We start from the raw sequence: 17,994 nt of genomic DNA on the forward strand, positions 1-17,994 counted from the left end.
ACCGGATGGCCCCTAGTAAAGGGCCCCCAATTCCATACTCCTGGAGCACCCCCCACAGGGCATCACGAGGGACACAGTCGAATGCCTTCTCCAGGTCCACAAAACACATGTGAACCGGTTGGGCAAACTCCCATGAATCCTCAAGTACCCTGTAGAGGGTATAGAGCTGGTCCAGTGTTCCACGGCCAATAGTGGCCTTCTGGACAGCAGTCAGGGTGGCAGTCTTACCCATGATTGGGGTTTTGAGTGATGAACCAGGCTGGGAATTTTAAAGGCCTCAGGAATCTTTTGCAGGTGTTTAGAGTTAACTCGTTGATTCAGATGATTAGGTTCATAGCTCGTTTAGAGACCCTTTTAATGATATGCTAATTTTGTGAGATAGGAATTTTGGGTTTTCATGAGCTGTATGCCAAAATCATCCGTATTAAGACAATAAAAGACCTGAAATATTTCAGTTAGTGTGCAATGAATCTAAAATATATGAATGTTAAATTTTCATCATGACATTATGGAAAATAATTAACTTTATCACAATATGCTAATATTTTGAGAAGGACCTGTATGTGAAATCTCTGGTCGGTGTTTTCGAGCTGTACTGTGTTGTTGTAATTCAGCAAAATAACATGAAACCAACTTGTTACCCTCACTTTGGTTTTAACTGGGATATTTAGCAGCAAGCAGACATACATTAAACGTAGCGTTGCTCGTTTTAAAGGCTGGCCGTTCACAAAAGCCTCAAGCTCTGAGGGGAGAGAAGCAAAGCAAAAGCATTGAGGCTCCAGCATAGAAGAACAGTTCAGAATGTGGAATGAGGGGAAAAAAGCTATATTTATAAACAGATTGAGACATGGTTTAGACTGCCTATTGGTAGCGGATCTGATCTTCTTTGTGTGCTCGTGAATTTTTGCAGACATAACTGGTTCTGGATGATGGCTTCATAGCAGACAACCGTTCTTCCCTCTTCCCGGTACTGTGTACCGGCGCAGAATCTTTTGGTGGTACGCAGTACCGGACCGTACCGGCTCACTTTCACCCCTGGTTATTGCACCACTCACTGGCGTGGCATAAGTATTACAATGCCTAATACGACACCTCCAGCTTTGGGTGGTTTCATCTTTCGATTAAGCTTTGTGGAGACCGTTTTTGGCTCTGTGTGAACATGGCCTCAAACCACTCCAAACTGCAACTGGGTCACTAGCTGAGAAGCTCCTTTTTAGCTTCTTGCTGTAGCTTCTCTTCGCTGCCGTGATCTCTGTGGTCAGTTTGTTTCTTGTATAACCAGTCCCCATTTCTGTAAGCCTATTTCTTGGTCGGACAAAGCTTCCTCTAATGTGAAGTAAACCATGGTTTATTGCTGTTGTATTTGCAAATGTTATTGGTCTGCACAATGTTAATGTTAATTAGGGGAAGCAGACAGTGATCAGAAAGTCACAAAGTAGTGACAACCCGATACCCATCTTTTAAAGCTGTGAAACAATGGTCCAGAATGTTTTTATCCTTGGTGGGACACTTAATATGCTGTATGTATCTTGGAGGTTCATTGGAGAGGTTTGTGCTGTGAAAATCCTTAAGAACAACGATGGGAGAGGGATTTTTTTCTTCACGTCTGTTATCGGCTGGGCGAGGTGTTTTTCCGCCTCTGATATGCAGGCTTGTGGTGGGATGTAAACACCGGCCAGAACAAACAAGGAGAGCTCCCTGGATGAATAAAAGGGTTTATAAAAAATGACTCCAGTTCAGGACTACATATCTTCTGTAAAACTGTGACATCAGTAGACCAACCTTCATACATGTAAAAGCAGATTCCACTTTCTTTTTTTTTCGCCAAGAGCTCCACACTGTGTTCCACTCAAGAGAACTGGAAGCCTGGCATCTGAAGTCCAAAGTCCAGGGTGTGCCCACAGAGCCAGGTTTTGATGAAATAGAGGGTGGCAGATCCACTGAAATCATTATAAAATGTGTTTTAAGAAAAACCTCTGGGGCTCTGATGTTGATGTTTGTATGCTAATTTTGTGAGATAGGAATTTTGGGTTTTCATGAGCTGTATGCCCAAATCATCCGTATTAAGACAATAAAAGACCTGAAATATTTCAGTTAGTGTGCAATGAATCTAAAATATATGAATGTTAAATTTTCATCATGACATTTTGGAAAATAATTAACTTTATCACAATATGCTAATATTTTGAGAAGGACCTGTATTCATCTCTGAAACCTATTTTCAGGGGATTCATTAGTCTTCAGAAAAGTAGATCCCTCCCTCACTGTATTATTCAGGGCTCAGTCAGTCACAGACAGCCATTAAAGTTTCTCAATAAGCAATTTAGTGGCTGATTTATTTGCAAGGTGAGTGTGTATGGTGGTGATATACGTTTTGTGTCATGAAAGTCATGTGTTCCTGAGCTCCTTCCTGGTGTAGGCTGGCGTCTGATGATCCTTGAGAAGTAGCTTGTTTCCAAAACCTGACACACAATGTTACAAGAAATGGGATTTCAGGGATGTTTAGGGTGAACAAAGTTAATTCAAGCTAGGAATGCTGAAAAACACCATGGTGGGAAGAGAATGTGCCAAACTCAATCCTACATAGCTTGCGAATGCCTGATAACCAGAAAAACTAAATGAAACGTGAAAAATGGGTCACACCAGATTTGTTCAACAACATAAATAGAAAGTGATCTACAACGCTCAGAGAATCCAAACAAACTATGTGATTATTATACCATAGCGACTTGGTTTGATTTATTAGGTAAAATAGAGTTTAGCTGCATATTTGAGCAGTTGTGAGCACTGTGGTATTGCAGCAATAAGGTTTTAGGTTTGAATCCTAGCCAGGAATATCTCTGTTGAGTTTTTATGCAATTCCTGTGTATGCTTGGGCTCTCTCTAAGTATTCCAGCTTTCTCCTGCCATCCAAAGTGGGGACTCTAAATTGCCCTTATGTATGAATGTGTGCGAGAACATGGTTGTTTATTGTGTGTTGCCTGATGGACTGGCGATTTGCCCAAGGTGTACAGCACCTCATCTCTCACTCACTGGCACAGGCCTTGTGACTGTGCAAGGAGTGGCAGCGATAGAAAAAGGATGGGTAACCTTTTTCCCATATGAGAATCCATTTGTATCCATTTTATATATCCTTAGAATAGTTATCAGGGTGACCTGGATAACTTGGTGATCCTCCTGTTGTTGCCAAAACAGCCTTAAGCTGTTGAGGTAAGGACTCCACTAGAGGCCTGAAAGTGAGCTATGGTATCTGACACTAAGATGTTTGCAGCAGATTGTTCAGTGGGGCCTCCAAGGACCAGACTGGTTTGCCTAGCAAATCCAACAGATGGTGGATTGGAGTGAGATCTGATAAATTTGGGTGCCAAGTCAACAACTCATTCTACTTCTTCTAAATAAGTTTTTGCTTTGTAGTGGAGCAAACCCTGCTACAGGGCCCCACAGCCATCAAGCACAATGGTTTCCATTAAAGGGGTCAACAACAATGCTTAGGTAGGTTGTACGTATCAAACATCTACATGGATGGCAGGATCCAAAGATTTGCTGAAAAACATTGTCCAAACATTTACACTGCCTCAGCTGGCTTGCGTTTTTCCCATATTGCATTCTGATGTCATGCGTTCTCCATTTACACCATAAAATGTCACTGAAATAGTATTAAATTTTTTAAATCTATTTAAAAATTTTTGATCTTAACTGTTTCAATGACCACAGCAACTAAGACATGCTGTTAATGTTATGATTTGTGGGTGTTTTGGGGTTTTGTTGGTCTTATTTCACAGATGAAGTTTTGAATCATGTTTCTGTTATTTTTCTGGTCATGTTTTAGTTTCTGTGTTGTTCATGTTTTGTGAAGTTCGGTTTTTGGATCTGGTTATGCTTTAGTTTCATGTTTTTCTGGTTTCTATTAGTTTGTATTCAAGAGTCTCTGTTTTGTTCCAGTCACGTTTTGTTCTCTCCTGTCTGTTAATTAACTTTATTCGGTTCACCTGCTCCAAGCTAATCTGGCTCCTTTCTTCACCTGGTTCACGCTCCATATATACACCATATTCTTTGCGGAAACATTTTCTGGATCATGCTCATGTCTGGTTTTTTGGATCATGCCATGCCTGTCTTGCCTGCGCATTTACAGTTTTGTTCCTGCCTCTTCTGTAGTGAGTTTTTTGTTAATTAAATCATTTTTCACTTACCGTCATGCTGCCTGCCAGTCTGCATTCTGGGTTCCTCCATTGCACAGAGCCTAACAGTTAATCAGTAACATCCTCAACAGTGGGGTACGGTGAGGTTCATGACTGGTGACGCCTTTCGAGTCGGATCATGTACAAATATATGAACCCAAAATATAGGCTTATATTTCAATTTTGACCTTCATTGAAACATTTAATTATTTTAAAAATTATGCTTTTATCAATTCCATACTGCTCAAACAAAACAATATATGAAGTCCATGGTTGCATAAATAACGTTTTTTAAAGTCTCCCGGCACTTCCTCAGCTTCGTGTTGTGGACGCTAATGTTTAGTCATTGCTGCCGATTCAATCCCAAGTCAAATCCATGGACTCCACAATGTTTTTTGGTGTACCAGTCTGTTTGAAAAGAGCGGGTTACCTTTTTCCCACTTGTTTTAAGCAGATCTGTCAGCTCCAAGGTTGGTCTTCCTCTCTCTAAAACCTCCTGTTTTCACTGAAAATCCAGTTTAAAAAAATCATTTTCCAGCACTGAAAAGTTATCTTCCGTTTTGTTGGACCAAATTTGTATTAGTGTATGGTTACAGGAGTTGTCGGTGCTTAGTGGAGAGTACGTAGCAACATGCTGTTAGCAGTCTCTGTCTATGGGGCTCAGCACTGCCCCCTAACAGTGCGGCACGGTACTTTTTGCCTCATGCTGTCCATTTTCACTTGGCATTTATGGGCGATTAGAAAGATAAAATATATCTCATACACACATTCATTAAATGTATTAGTCAGACTGTGGAACGTCAGCATGTCTAGTACATGTGTAATCCAGCATGTATTAAACTGAAACGTTACCAACCACAAGCCTTAATTATAGTTAACATTTACTAAGTTGAAATATAATTTTTTTATACATCCCTGACAGATATATCAGCCTTTCTGTTCTCTGCTTGACATGACGTATCAGAATAATGGTTGACTTGACCAACACTTTCATTTAAATCCTAATGTTTAAGTTGGATTTGTTATTAAAAAAAATAATTTAACCACTACTGAACATTACATTTACAAACTCAAATGCTGTATTCAAATTGAAATAATTAACAACTACTATTTAATACCCTCCAAAGTTCCTTTTTATTGTGTGTTTATAGTGTTGCTAGTTACACTCCTTGCAGTGTTTAGCATTATTTAAAATAATAATAATTATCATCTTATATCTATGTACAAAATATTATGATTTGTACAACATTTATAAATTTAAGATAAAACAATCTTCAGAGATTGTTCATAAAAGCACTGGGTTATCAAGAAAATAAACTTAAATAGATTTATGTGCCCTTATTACGTTTTCTGCCATTAATAACAAAGTGCACTAATAATGTTTACATAAATATTTTTTTGACAATGTCCCAGAGAAGACACACACCTTTGTACCCATTAACCAGCTTCTGGCATATCTCTGAATATCTGGCCACTCTTCTTATCAGAAATGGTAGAGTTTACTTTTATATCTCTGCTTCAACAAACCTGGATCAAATAATAGGGTAATTAGGAGGACTCTGTAGACCTGACTGCTTGGTGAGGAGGCAATTAAAACATTTCAGTCAGGTGTGTTGGACCAGGGACACATCTAAACATTGCAGGACACCCCTGTTGACTAAAGTTTAAGATCCCTGTTTGAAGCAAAGTCCATAAAATTTTACCAGAGTTGAGGTCAGATCCATTCCAGATGTTATATCTTATCTTTACCCATTTTCATAATTGTTTAGGTATTATTTTTCTGTTGGGACACCCAGTTCTATTCAGGTTTTAACCATCTAGCTGTTGAGTTGAGATCAAGTTGAAGAATCTGGAGGTAATCCTCTAAACACTGAGCCTGGTTCTGCTGGAGGTTTCTTCCTGTTAAAAGGGAGTTTTCCTTTCCACTGTCGCTACATGCATGCTCAGTATGAGGGATTGCTGCAAAGTCAATGAAAGCAACTCCCTACTGTCTCTACATGCTCATCCAGGAGGAGTGAATGCTACAAGTCACTGAGTCGATGCAATCTGCTGGGTTTCCTTAGATAGAAAAACTCTTAAACCAATTTGAATAATAAACAGTTTGATAGTAAGGACTACTTGGAATGTACCCGACTTGAATTCAGTATGATTTGATTGAACTGACTTTGTAAAGTGCCTTGAGATGACATGTGTTGTAAAATTGTATGGGGAAAATCTACTGCATAAGATTTAAGAGCACATATTTTCAATTTGAGAGCAGGATTTCATTCTGCTTGTACTCAAACTTAGTAATGCTTGTTAAAACTTCTGCTTTCTTTTAAATATACTCAGTTCTCTCTCAAATCTTTGTTTCTGCCCTCTGATCTAATGCTTCTTGCATAGATAATTTCTCCTCCTGCTTGCTTCATCCTCCATGCGCACAAACGATCAAAACTCTCTCAAGTTTCATTCCTGCTTGCAAATTCTTTTCTCTCAGATTAAAGTGGAATCATCTTCTAGCAACCATATCAGCCAATAGAATGACAGTGTGCAACTGCTAGGTCACAGGCTTAGTTGGGGTGCGCGTGTTTCCTTCCAGAGGAAAGACAGCAGAGGTTTTGAGTGCAAGCATTACTAAGTTTGAGTACAAGAAGAATGAAATCCTGCTCTCAAATTGAAAATACGTGCTCTTAAATTTTTGGCAGTAAATTTCCCCCATAAAATTAGGGCTATATAAATAAAACTAAAATAAATTGAACTAATCCTTACTTTTTATTACTATAACCACTTTCTGATAAACACCACTACCACTGCTAGCAAAATTAACATTCTGCATGCTTAACACTTGGTATGGTGTTTTTAGGTTTAAAAGCTATTTTTAAAGATTTGTTTTCCAGCACCAGTGGCCTTTATTTTTCTTTGAAAGTAGGTAGACAGGAAATAAGGTGAAGAGAGGGGGAAGACAGGTCACTGTGTCCGGTACTTGAACCAGGGGACAGCTGCGTCAAGGGCCGAAGCCTCTCTAGACATGAAAAGCCTCTTCTTAACTTCTCCAAACAAACTTCACAGTCAGTGTGGTCAAATAGCTCCCAAGCTGCAAATTTCTCGAAGTTGCCACCTTTTGAGCAGCTGAATATTTCTGCGCCCTCTCACTAGATGGGGATGTAAAACTCCCTTAACTGTGGAGAGTTGCATGGGTGTCTCAGCATCCTCCAGTTAAAGATAGACTTTACCCTTTGCGGTTCCTGGGTTATTTCTAGAAGTCCTGATCTAATCTTTTGGATCAGATGATCACGTTTGAGTGATCCAACAGAACAGTGACTCCAAAAACACATGAAACTGATTTTGGAATGGGTAAAGCAAGTAAACATTAAGCTTCTGAAAAGGCATAATTCAGCAAAAAGCTGTGTTTACATTGATTATTATTAAGATTTAGATGAAATACAATGTTTTTGACACTTTAATTATTGTTGTCTCGTGCTCTAGGTGAATTATCAGCCTTGAGCCTTTTCATGTTTATGTTTGGTTCCTTTTTGTTGCATTTTGATACTGAAGTGTATCACACAAACACAGAGTTGTTCTAAATGCTTTCTAATTGGACTCTGGGACAGGGTCAAAATCATCATTTCTAATATGTCCCTTTCCCCCCGATCTTAATGAGTTGCATTAATTACCAGTAATGAACATTAATGAACATTTTAGCTCAAATCACAGATAGCTTGTAGCAAGAAAATAGCAGGAAACCAGAGCAAAAGCGGATGCATCCATCACTTCAGCTGCAATCTCTGATTTAATTTCCATTGTTAGATCAATCAGCTAACTGAGGCTGAAGGGCAGGTCAGGAAGCTACGCAAACACACACGCTTATTCACAAACACACAAAAATCCACATCAAGGTGAGTGCGAGCATGTCAGCGACATTAACTCAGCTCTGAATCCAACATCCTGGAGCACTCTAATCTGTTCCATCAAAAGGTCTGGTGATGCTTGCAATTGATTAGTCGTGCATGTTTTTGTAAACAGAAATGTGACACGGTGGAGGGTAAAATGAAACTGCTGCATAGACCACAAAGGTTGGTTAAACACAAAAAATGATTTTACTTAGAGATTTATTTCATCTGTGGGGGAATTTGTTTAAAATAAATTCCTGTCATCTGCTAGTTTCCTGATGTACAGATTAAAACTGAACAAAAATACTTTTTAGGATTTTATTTTAAATGTAAGTCTATGGGTTGAGTACAACATTACTGTGAGTGGATACTTATTTTTCAAAAAGACAGAAACATTTTCCCACAATATCTCCTCATTTTGGTTCTGTGGGTCACTAAGCATGACTCCCTGTTAGATCAGCATGAATTTGGGGTTTTCAGTATGTAAACATGTACACAAGAATCAAAACCATTTTAATTCTAATCAAATTCTGCTATTTTTTGTCAGCTCAATCAGTTATAATTGTATCTTATTAACATACTTTAAATAAATGCATGTGTGGACTGTGGCCAAACCCATGGCCACCCTCCAGTAAATGAGTAACTCTCATGCACCTTAATTTGTTGTTTGTACATTTATGGTTTCATAAATCCAAACACAATGACACACTTTAGTTTACAATAAAGGTTTGTTCAGTGATGTAAAAACATTTGTTCTTTTTGTAAGTGCGCACATTTAATTCACTTAAGTATTTTTATCTACTCATCTTACCTGTGGTTTGTGAGTATTTCTAATTATTGCCTTTTACTGGTTTCCTGGTTTCCATGATCCCTGGGAGTTTGCCCAGACAAATTGGGTGGCGAGAGCTCAGAGCCCCTAAATACATGGAGGGGATAGCTGGACAACCCCACTGTTCCTGGAGAGGGGGAATTATTTTTATTTATTTAAAGTAGCATTATTTAAAGTTGTTTTTAACACAAGATTTGTATTAAAATTTTTATATTTTTTATTTCTATCCTTGGTTACCTTATCAACAAACCTAACTGTACTGTGTTTTCTTGCAGTTAGTGGATGTATTGTTTATTTGCCCCAATTGTGTGGTAATGGTGTTATCAGCCTTTATATAAACCTTTATGTGTCATTTGTTAGGTCAGCGACTTTTTGTTTGTGCAGTCCGTTGGTGTGTTCATATTTTTTGCCTGAGTTAAATTTAGTTTTTTGACCACTTTTATGAACTCAGTATTCATTTTTTGTAAATATATAAACAATAATATAGGTAAAAATAAATAAATATATATATATATATATATATATAAATATATATATATATAAATACATAACTATATATATCATGTATTTTTTTCTTACAATTCCTGTGACGGCTCCTGTTTTTCAACAAGGTCTCTACTGATATACATTGATCAGGACCAGTATAAAAACAGAATAATTCGAGTATAACTAATTTACTTAAATAATTACTTTCAATAAAATTATGTTACCATTTATTTTGAATTGAACTAATTTGAATAAAAACATTTTTTTTTAAAACATTGGTTGAAATTTAACTAATTTGTCTAGCTGTGAAAGTTAAATTGTTGCTATTTAGAACAACAAAAAATCAGGACAAACAAAATAAGTTAATTGTTTGCATATTGTTGAATATGTTTTCTTTTTGGGGTTAAATATTAAGAGTTTGTTTTGTCAGTGTATAATTGTGGCATTTAAGCAGTCTTGTTGACTTTCCTTGAAAATGTTAAAGTTCTTTAATATTCCTTAGGTTCCCTGGAATATTTTATCAAAGTCAACAATGACGTTGTGGTTTAGGATCTATGGGATGTGACTGTTCCGAGGGAAAGCTTCCCAATGATCTAAATGCAGAGCAAACAGTGGTGCCATTACGCGGCGTTAATTAATATGCAGGCTGTGCTCATGGGAACAATGAGGACCAGTTCCGTGAGGGCTGCGGAGTGTCACTCAGTGACCAGGAGAGGGCATCTCAAGTCCTGAAAACTGAGTACCAACCAGCAGCCTCCGTCCTCTCATTCCACACGCAGAAGCATCATTCCTGTTGCTATATTACTGATTTATTCTCGCTGTCATGGCCAACGGGTCTAATCCACAGCCGCCTGCACCTTCCTCTCCCTCCCACGCCTGAGGCAGGATACCACAACTTGTCGTCTTGCGACCGCAGTTCCTCTCAAATTGAGCTGCTCGCTTTCTTTCTACTGTCTTCTTCGCAACTTAGAATCAACAATTGGTGACTCTGATTGGAGAGCATCTTCCAGCCTCCCACAACATGCGCTGAAGAGTGTCATTATCAGGGCTCTGCAAGCTTGAGCGCTTCCCTCCATCCTTCGTAAAGCGACAGGCAGAGATATGCAGGACCGAGCTGATGTTGTGCGGTAAACTACGGACTGAGGTCGATGTATATCTTGAGGGAGCCGCTGTCCTCTCCGACAGGTGCGCGACTGTGAGCGCAGCGTCTCTGACTTCGGCGCAAAGTGCGTGCGTTTCCTTTGCTTTAATGTGCAACTATTTTCGGCAAAACGCTGAGTGTGTCTAAGATGTGGACCCGGAACGCATCCAAAAGACTACCCTGAACATGAGGAAAAGCAGACGTCGTGCAACTATGGGTATGTTCACTCTTCTAAGCCTTGTTCCTGTGTGTAAGTACAGTTTAATTAAATATGTTGGCGGTGGTGTCCTAAAATCATGCGGTATCTGAATGATAACTGCAGGCTGGGGAATCTCATGGAGGCTTTTCTCTTAAAAAAATAAATAAACTGGTGCTCAAATTATACCTGATGAATGTTATCATTCACCTTACATATGTCTCAAGACCATGTCTTCGAATGTGGAAATCAGTAAAGATCACTGTGATGCATTTTTAAAGCCATTATCGTTCACAACCTGTGGTACAAGCAGTTGTGGTCCTTGCATTAATGGTGCCTTGATCATTCCTTGATAGGAATGATCCTCCTATACCCCCATCCCCACTCCCTATTTTGTATTTCATTGATTACAAACTTTGATTTAAAGAACCTGTAATCAATGTTTAATAAATTTGGCAATGGTTGAGAAGTCTGTAAATAGGTTTGCTCATGTTTGACTGAATCCAATGCATTGTGCAAAAAAAGCATCAAAAACACTCTGTTTTTTTTTTTTTTTTACAAATACATTGATAGTTTTATAAAGCCTAAACTGTGTTTAAGGATCCTCTGTTCAGGATAGAGTAATGCTGTTCAGGTTTCTAAACCAAGCGTTTTGGATTTTAAACTGGAGGGAATTAAATGCAGTTCAGGGTCATTAAAACTGTGAACTAGCTTTTTAATTTAGTGCCAAATAGCTATCTTGAATTAGCTACAAACTTTATTGTTATTAGTGGGCCACAACCATATTTTCTGACAGTGCTTAGGCTGTGCACATAACAGGCATGCACACACTCCGCTTGATTGGACATGTGAATAAGCAATAGAAAATGTTCAGGGCACAATTGACAAAAAACTATTTTTTTCTTATGGAGCTGATTCACTGCTCTCAATCACAATGGTGCCCTGAGCTAATTACAAAACACCACTGGATACAAGTCCAACTGGTGGCACTTTTATTGCCTTTAACAGTGTCACAATAGATTTTGCTATCAACCATTTGCAAGATAAATACAGCATTAATTAACTGTCATGTAGGGCTTAAAAACAGATAAAAACAAGAATAAGATGTTCAAGCAAAACCTTATTTTTAATTCAAACAGAAGTTACTGAAGGGAGAAGGCACAGTATTTTATTAATTTTAAGTTCAATTTAAACTGAAGCGGAGAACAGAAAACTAAGACTGAACAAATGCTATTTGACTCTGTTTTCAGATCATTGATCTGGGAATAACAAATCCAACTTTACCATGTTTCAGTGGCAAGGTGAAGAGCCAGTCAGATATGCTGATGGTGCATTCTATTTATACTCGGAAAATGGGTTTTTCAAGTTCCTGGCCAGAAATACAGCAGGAACGCTTCCTGAAGTCAGAATTTGGACTTAGTAAAGACTCCCACATAGTCTGGCGTACATAACTCTGTGGATGTCTGTGTGTACTCGGGGTGTCACACAATACACTGCTTGACGGGAAATAGCCTTCACATTGTACCGTTTTATATAGCAAGTACGCACAGTATCACTGTCAGTCTCTGCGCCACACTGGTAGGTTTATTTCCCTTCTTCTTTTGTTTTTGTTTTTCCAAAACTCAGGTTAATTTTTGTATTCAATATGGCTGCCACAGAGAAATTGGGAACGATGAGCTATTATCACCTGTGACAGTTTGCATTTAAAAAAAACAGCCACAAAAATATTCCATTAGTGTTTTAATAAATACACTGTACTCCAGAGTAAAAATAGAATGCACAATGAAACAGCATCTTTCTTTCAACTGTACTGTTCCTATGGAAACTGACATCTTATTGTTCTTTATAAAATTAAAACAACAAAAAGGAAAAGTCCAAGCCCTATGTTATTACTGTTTTAAAACATCTTTCAGTATAGTGGTACTAGAAATACAGCCTGAGGGAAAAACCTTTGTGTTTACTGAGGTTGTACTGGTCATAAAAACTTTCAGGACCATTGTTCCAGAGCATTTAGTTAATACTTTGTTGATTCTGATTTATTTGTCATTATCTCTGTCTCTAGGTCTTTCTGTGCTTTTCAGATGGCTTATATTCGCAGTGTTGATACCCACCTGCCTGCTTGCAGCTCCAAGCGGCATCCGGGAGCGCCGCTGCCCCTCGAGCTGCAGATGTGATGGGAAAATAATATACTGTGAATCCAATGCCTTTCGTGATGTGCCAAACAACGTGTCTGTGAGCACGCAGGGCCTCTCCCTCCGTTACAACAGCCTGGTAAACCTCAGAGCCCGCCAGTTCGCAGGCCTCAGTCAGCTGGTTTGGCTCTACCTCGACCACAATTACATCAGCTCTGTGGATAGCCAGGCGTTCCACGGGATCCGCAGGCTCAAGGAGCTGATTCTCAGCTCGAACAAGATTACTCTGCTGAAAAACAACACATTCCACGATGTCCCAAATTTACGGAACCTTGACTTGTCCTACAACAAGCTGCAGGTTCTGAAACCCAATCAGTTCTTGGGCCTGCGAAAGCTGCTCAGTTTGCATTTGAGATCAAACTCCTTAAAAACAATCCCCATGCGAGTTTTCCTCGACTGTCGCAATTTGGAGTTTCTTGATATGGGCTACAACAGGCTTAGGAGCCTGACGCGTAATGCTTTTGCAGGACTCCTGAAACTCATTGAGCTTCATTTGGAACACAATCAGTTTTCAAAGATAAATTTTGCTCATTTCCCCCGCCTGACTAACCTGAGGGCCCTCTACCTGCAGTGGAACCGCATTAGACTGCTAACCCAGGGCCTGCCATGGATGTGGACTTCCTTGCAAAAGTTGGACCTCACAGGAAATGAGCTGGAAGTGCTGGATGCCAGAACGTTTCAGTGCCTGCCTAACCTTCAGACACTAAATCTGGACTCCAACAAACTTACCAATGTATCCCAGCAGACAGCAGAGACTTGGATCTCCCTAACCACCATTAGTCTTGCCGGGAATTTGTGGAACTGTAACCCCAACATATGCTCACTGGTGTCCTGGCTCAAAGCCTTCAAGGGAAACAAGGAGACTACTATGGTTTGTGCTAGTCCTAAGGAGGCCCAAGGAGAGAAAGTGACAGATGTGATGGAGACTTATAACACCTGTACAGCAACGCCGACCCCAATCCCCCCAACAACTTTGCCTCCCACTTCCCCTTTCCAGCCTGAGTTCTTTCCTCTTTCCACACAGCTGGTGGTGGAAAAAAAGCTGACCTGGAATAGGACAGCCTCTTCGACTCCTTCCCAGGCCTCCCCCACCATACCCATGCCCGACACTGACTATGTGTCCTTCCACAAGATCATAGCTGGCAGCGTTGCACTTTTCTTATCTGTGGCTATAATTCTCCTGGTAATCTATGTGTCATGGAAGCACTATCCCAGCAGTCTCAAACAGCTCCAGCAGCGCTCAGCAGTCAAGAAGCGCCAAAAACAGGCACGGCAGACTGAGCGCTCGTTTAATTCCCCTCTGCAAGAGTACTATGTGGACTACAAGGCCTCCCACTCAGAGACTATGGATATGCTGGTTAATGGGACGGGACCTTACACGTACACCATCTCAGGCTCCAGGGAATGTGAGGTATGACCGTTGCCCTCCAAAAATCCATTTCCAGTGCGAGGCATGCGAGGTAAATTTTCTAACACTCTGTGGAATAAAAAAAATAGCTGTTTTCTCCTCTGTTCCTGCCTGTTTTGGGATGAGGAAACAAAGGTCAATGCACGGTGACTTGTTTTCCAATATGTTGGTTGTTTCAGTTCCATATGACTATCCCTCTGTTCAGCCCATCATGTAATGATAAATGCTAAGATATAATACTTATTTACTACTTATACTTATGTTGGTGTGCACAACGCAGGTTTCCTTTTTTTATTACTCATATGAAAGACTCCCCTGGATTAATCTGCATTAACAGCCAGCGTTTTGGAAAAAGAACAGTGTTTTAGATCAAGTTACTGTGCATCTGTTCCTCTCCTATCCTGTGTGTTTGCTACAGTAGCTGTGGTAACAAAAACACAAATTATGTGAATTTTGATATTTGTTTTCTATTGTATAAAATATGTAAATCTTTACAATCCTACCTGCTGATGATCACATATCTCATCCCCTTTTTCTGCCTCTAGCAATGTGTGTTTAGCATTTTCCTCATTGGTTCCATTTACAAAGTTCAAAGTTTTGACCGTCTGGTTCATACTGGAGTACAATTTCCAGATACATTTATATGTTCAAACAATTATTTGTAAATGTAAACACATGGGACTGTCAAACCATCTCTTCAGGAAGGAGACAGGTTTGGTGGCCCAGAGATAAACGTGTTTTAATACAAAACGTGTGTATCAACCCAAGAACAAAGCAACGGATCTTGTGAAGATGCTGGCTTCTTCAGCTACATAAAAAGCCAGATGACAGTTTGCAAATTCTTTTAGAGACAAAGACCTTCATTTTTGTAAGACATGTCCTGTGGTCTGATGTAATAAGTTCAAATGTGTGGAGGTGAATGATAACGGGTACATTTGGAGTAAAAAATATAAAACTTTGAAGCGTGACAAACCCTAATTGTTAAGTCCGGGGGTGTCAGTATCATGTTGTATGGATTTGATTTTGCTGCTGAAGGCACTGGTGCACTTTAAAAATTAGATGGCATCACGAGGAAGGAAAATTATATGGACAAATTAAAACAGTGTCTCAAGACATCAACCAGGAACTTAACTCATTGGATCAAATAGATCTTCCAAATGGACAATGAACCTACATCTACTGCCAAATTAGTTAAAAAGTGGCTTAAGGACAACAAAGTCAATGATTTGGAGTGACTATCATAAAGTACTGATTTCAGTTCCATGAACATTTCTGGGCTGATCCAAAAAAGGTATTTTTGAGCAAGGAGGCCTACAAACACCAGTTCTATCAGGAGGAATGTTCCAAAGTTCCTGCAAACTATTTTGAGATGTTTGTGGAAGGACACCCACAATGTTTGACCTATGTCAAGTGGCTTAAAAGGCAATTCTACTGAATAAATTAAGAAAATGTATGTGAACTGATGAATTTGAAGGAAGGTAATAATAACCACAAAAGTTCTCTCTCTGTCATTATTCTGGTATTTCACAAATATATTTAATTTTTGTAGTTCTAGCTGATATAAAACAGAAAGAATTTAGTCAGATTTAATGTCAGACCAGAGAGAAAACGTTTTTTTTTTTTTTTTATACAATGTGCAAAAATAACTGACTTAACTGAAACATCTGGTCATGTTTTAACATTCAGTTCTCATTCTTTGTAAAAACACCAGATTGCTTATTCTTAATTGGCCTCTTTAATTGGTCTTGTCACTCCAAAATGTTTCACACTTGTCTCCTGGTTTTTTGCTTCCTGCTTTCTGGTTCAGTCTGATCAATGGGACCTCTGTAATGGGAAAGATGTAATGTCACTGGACCCTGCTGTTTTACAAAACAAACATACTGGGGAGTATAGAAGGCATTGCTTTACACTGTCTGTCAGTGCAGCTGAAAGACCAACTTTAATCTCTCAGTGACATGCAGCTCTTTCCCCATATTCTGGATGCAACCTATAAATAACTGCAAGATCCAAAGTAGAATCCCCTGAAAATTCTACATTCTCTACCAAAGTCACCAGAGCGCCATTAGCGCAAACATGTCAGCTTGTTTTCCATAGCATCACGTAACACAGACAGGTAAATCAGCTCTTTGTCAGATTATTTGTGGCAGAACGTTTCTCAAGCACAAGGGAAGCTTAAGGTGAGATGCTCACCTTATCAATCTAGCTGGTTTCATGTGAGAATGTGGCGTGGGAGCATTAAATGGCAGACCTAATGGGGCTTTTGCTAGCTAGAATAACTAATAGCCCTTCAGAAGTAAGGAGCCGAGTCGTCCCTCGGCTTTGTTATTCGGTGCCCTCTGCAGCTCAGGGGAGCAGCTTGAGCTGTTAAAAATGTAATGGTTTTTTTTGTGTGTGTTGCATTTCATGCCAATCTCCACATTTCAAAAGGAGAACTCACTCCTTTAGTTTTTTATGCATGTTAAAGTGAGGCTAGAACAATTTGTGCTGTGATCGAAAATTTACATAAATTCATCATGAGCAGTAATATTATACAGAAAACGTTCTTTTTCCAGAGTGAAGGAATTATACAACTGCAAAGTTACGATCATCAAAAAGTGTTGAATTAATTTCTACACCAGGCAATCCTAATGACCTTTTTTCCTTTGACGTTCTGGGAGTCGCCGTATTAGTGGTCTCTTTTTACATGTACAAAAGCCTTTCTGATCACAATGACTGGTAAACACAGTCTAGAGAAAGATTTATGTTGGAGAGACGTGGCTCCGGGGCCAAAAGCCACACTCAGGAGGGCATTCAGTAAGCCCTGGAATCCAAATGCACATATTTTTAGCTTTCCAAGATAGCAAGCACTTAAGCTATTTGCTGCATTTTCAATTATGAGAAAGAGCTTTGTAATTGAAGCCCGTTATCTTGTGCACATGCCCAGACCAACAGACGTGGAGTTAATTTGTTTCTATAGATTTCCTCCAGCACAGCTCAGCAGGTCGGTTTTGACGCTGCAGGCTGAACGCTCAGGGTGTGAATTTTGATGAACACTTTGAACTCTTCTTTTCCAAGGTCTTCATTATTTGAAGGAAAAACATATATAAACACCCCTGTGTGCCAACTACTTCTGTGCTCACAAGGCAGCATCGGTGGTTTCTGTCCACCCACAAACCACTTCCATTAAAGTTATTTCAGAAAATGTAAGGGGTGAAAATCACACCATCGAAGCCGCAGGCGAAAGGTTTGTGCCCAGACAAAATGTGCAGGCATTAATAAGGTGAGGGGTTCTGGCTCACAGATAATTAAAGCGAGCTGTGTGAAGGAAAATGATGTGAGGAGAAAGTCATGCCTCTGCTGCATTCACCTAGTTCCACAAATCCTGCCTAAAATAATTAGATTCAAACTCGACCAATTTTCAAGCAGGATATGTGATATGTGTTTGTATGTTTCTCCACATTTAGATTGGTTTAGACCAGGATGAGGCATGTTCATAAAGTTTCCACTCTCCTTTTATTTTGTGCAGAAAATGTTGCTATTTGGCCTCTTCCCAGTCTTATTAAGCAGGAATATCTCAAAGGACCTCTTTGCTTCGCCTTGGACACACCCATAACACACTGAAGGGGCACTTTTTATTTACCAAACATTTGTCTAATTTGGAAGCAATAGAAAATGAGCCCTTATTTTAAAGTGTCAGGAATAAGAAAGATGATAGA

The 17,994-nt window shown here is 39.4% G+C and overlaps 1 protein-coding gene and 1 long non-coding RNA gene across 3 annotated transcripts in view; one reads left to right on the forward strand and one right to left on the reverse strand.

Annotated features, from left to right (window-relative positions):
- Positions 1–1,351: 1,351 nt before the first annotated feature.
- On the reverse strand, positions 1,352–8,994 carry LOC124877360. Its single transcript, XR_007040498.1, has 4 exons — positions 8,859–8,994; positions 2,372–2,462; positions 1,783–1,940; positions 1,352–1,698 (listed from the first exon to the last, which is right to left on the reverse strand). It is a non-coding gene; the product is annotated as an uncharacterized LOC124877360 (long non-coding RNA).
- Positions 8,995–10,108: 1,114 nt separating this feature from the next.
- LOC124878647 (leucine-rich repeat transmembrane neuronal protein 4) overlaps positions 10,109–17,994 on the forward strand; it is a 91,802-nt gene continuing 83,916 nt past the window's right edge. Inside the window, exons 1-2 of one of the 2 annotated variants that reach the window (XM_047382741.1) lie at positions 10,109–10,720; positions 12,762–14,302. In XM_047382741.1, coding sequence (XP_047238697.1) covers positions 10,690–10,720; positions 12,762–14,302 — 1,572 coding nt within the window. In that variant the 5' untranslated portion in view covers positions 10,109–10,689. Of the gene's footprint in view, positions 10,721–12,761; positions 14,352–17,994 lie in introns of both variants that reach the window. The other variant, XM_047382742.1, reaches the window with a different exon arrangement.

Source organism: Girardinichthys multiradiatus, chromosome 12 (assembly GCF_021462225.1).
Source record: "Girardinichthys multiradiatus isolate DD_20200921_A chromosome 12, DD_fGirMul_XY1, whole genome shotgun sequence".
In the NCBI taxonomy this organism is placed as follows: domain Eukaryota; kingdom Metazoa; phylum Chordata; class Actinopteri; order Cyprinodontiformes; family Goodeidae; genus Girardinichthys; species Girardinichthys multiradiatus.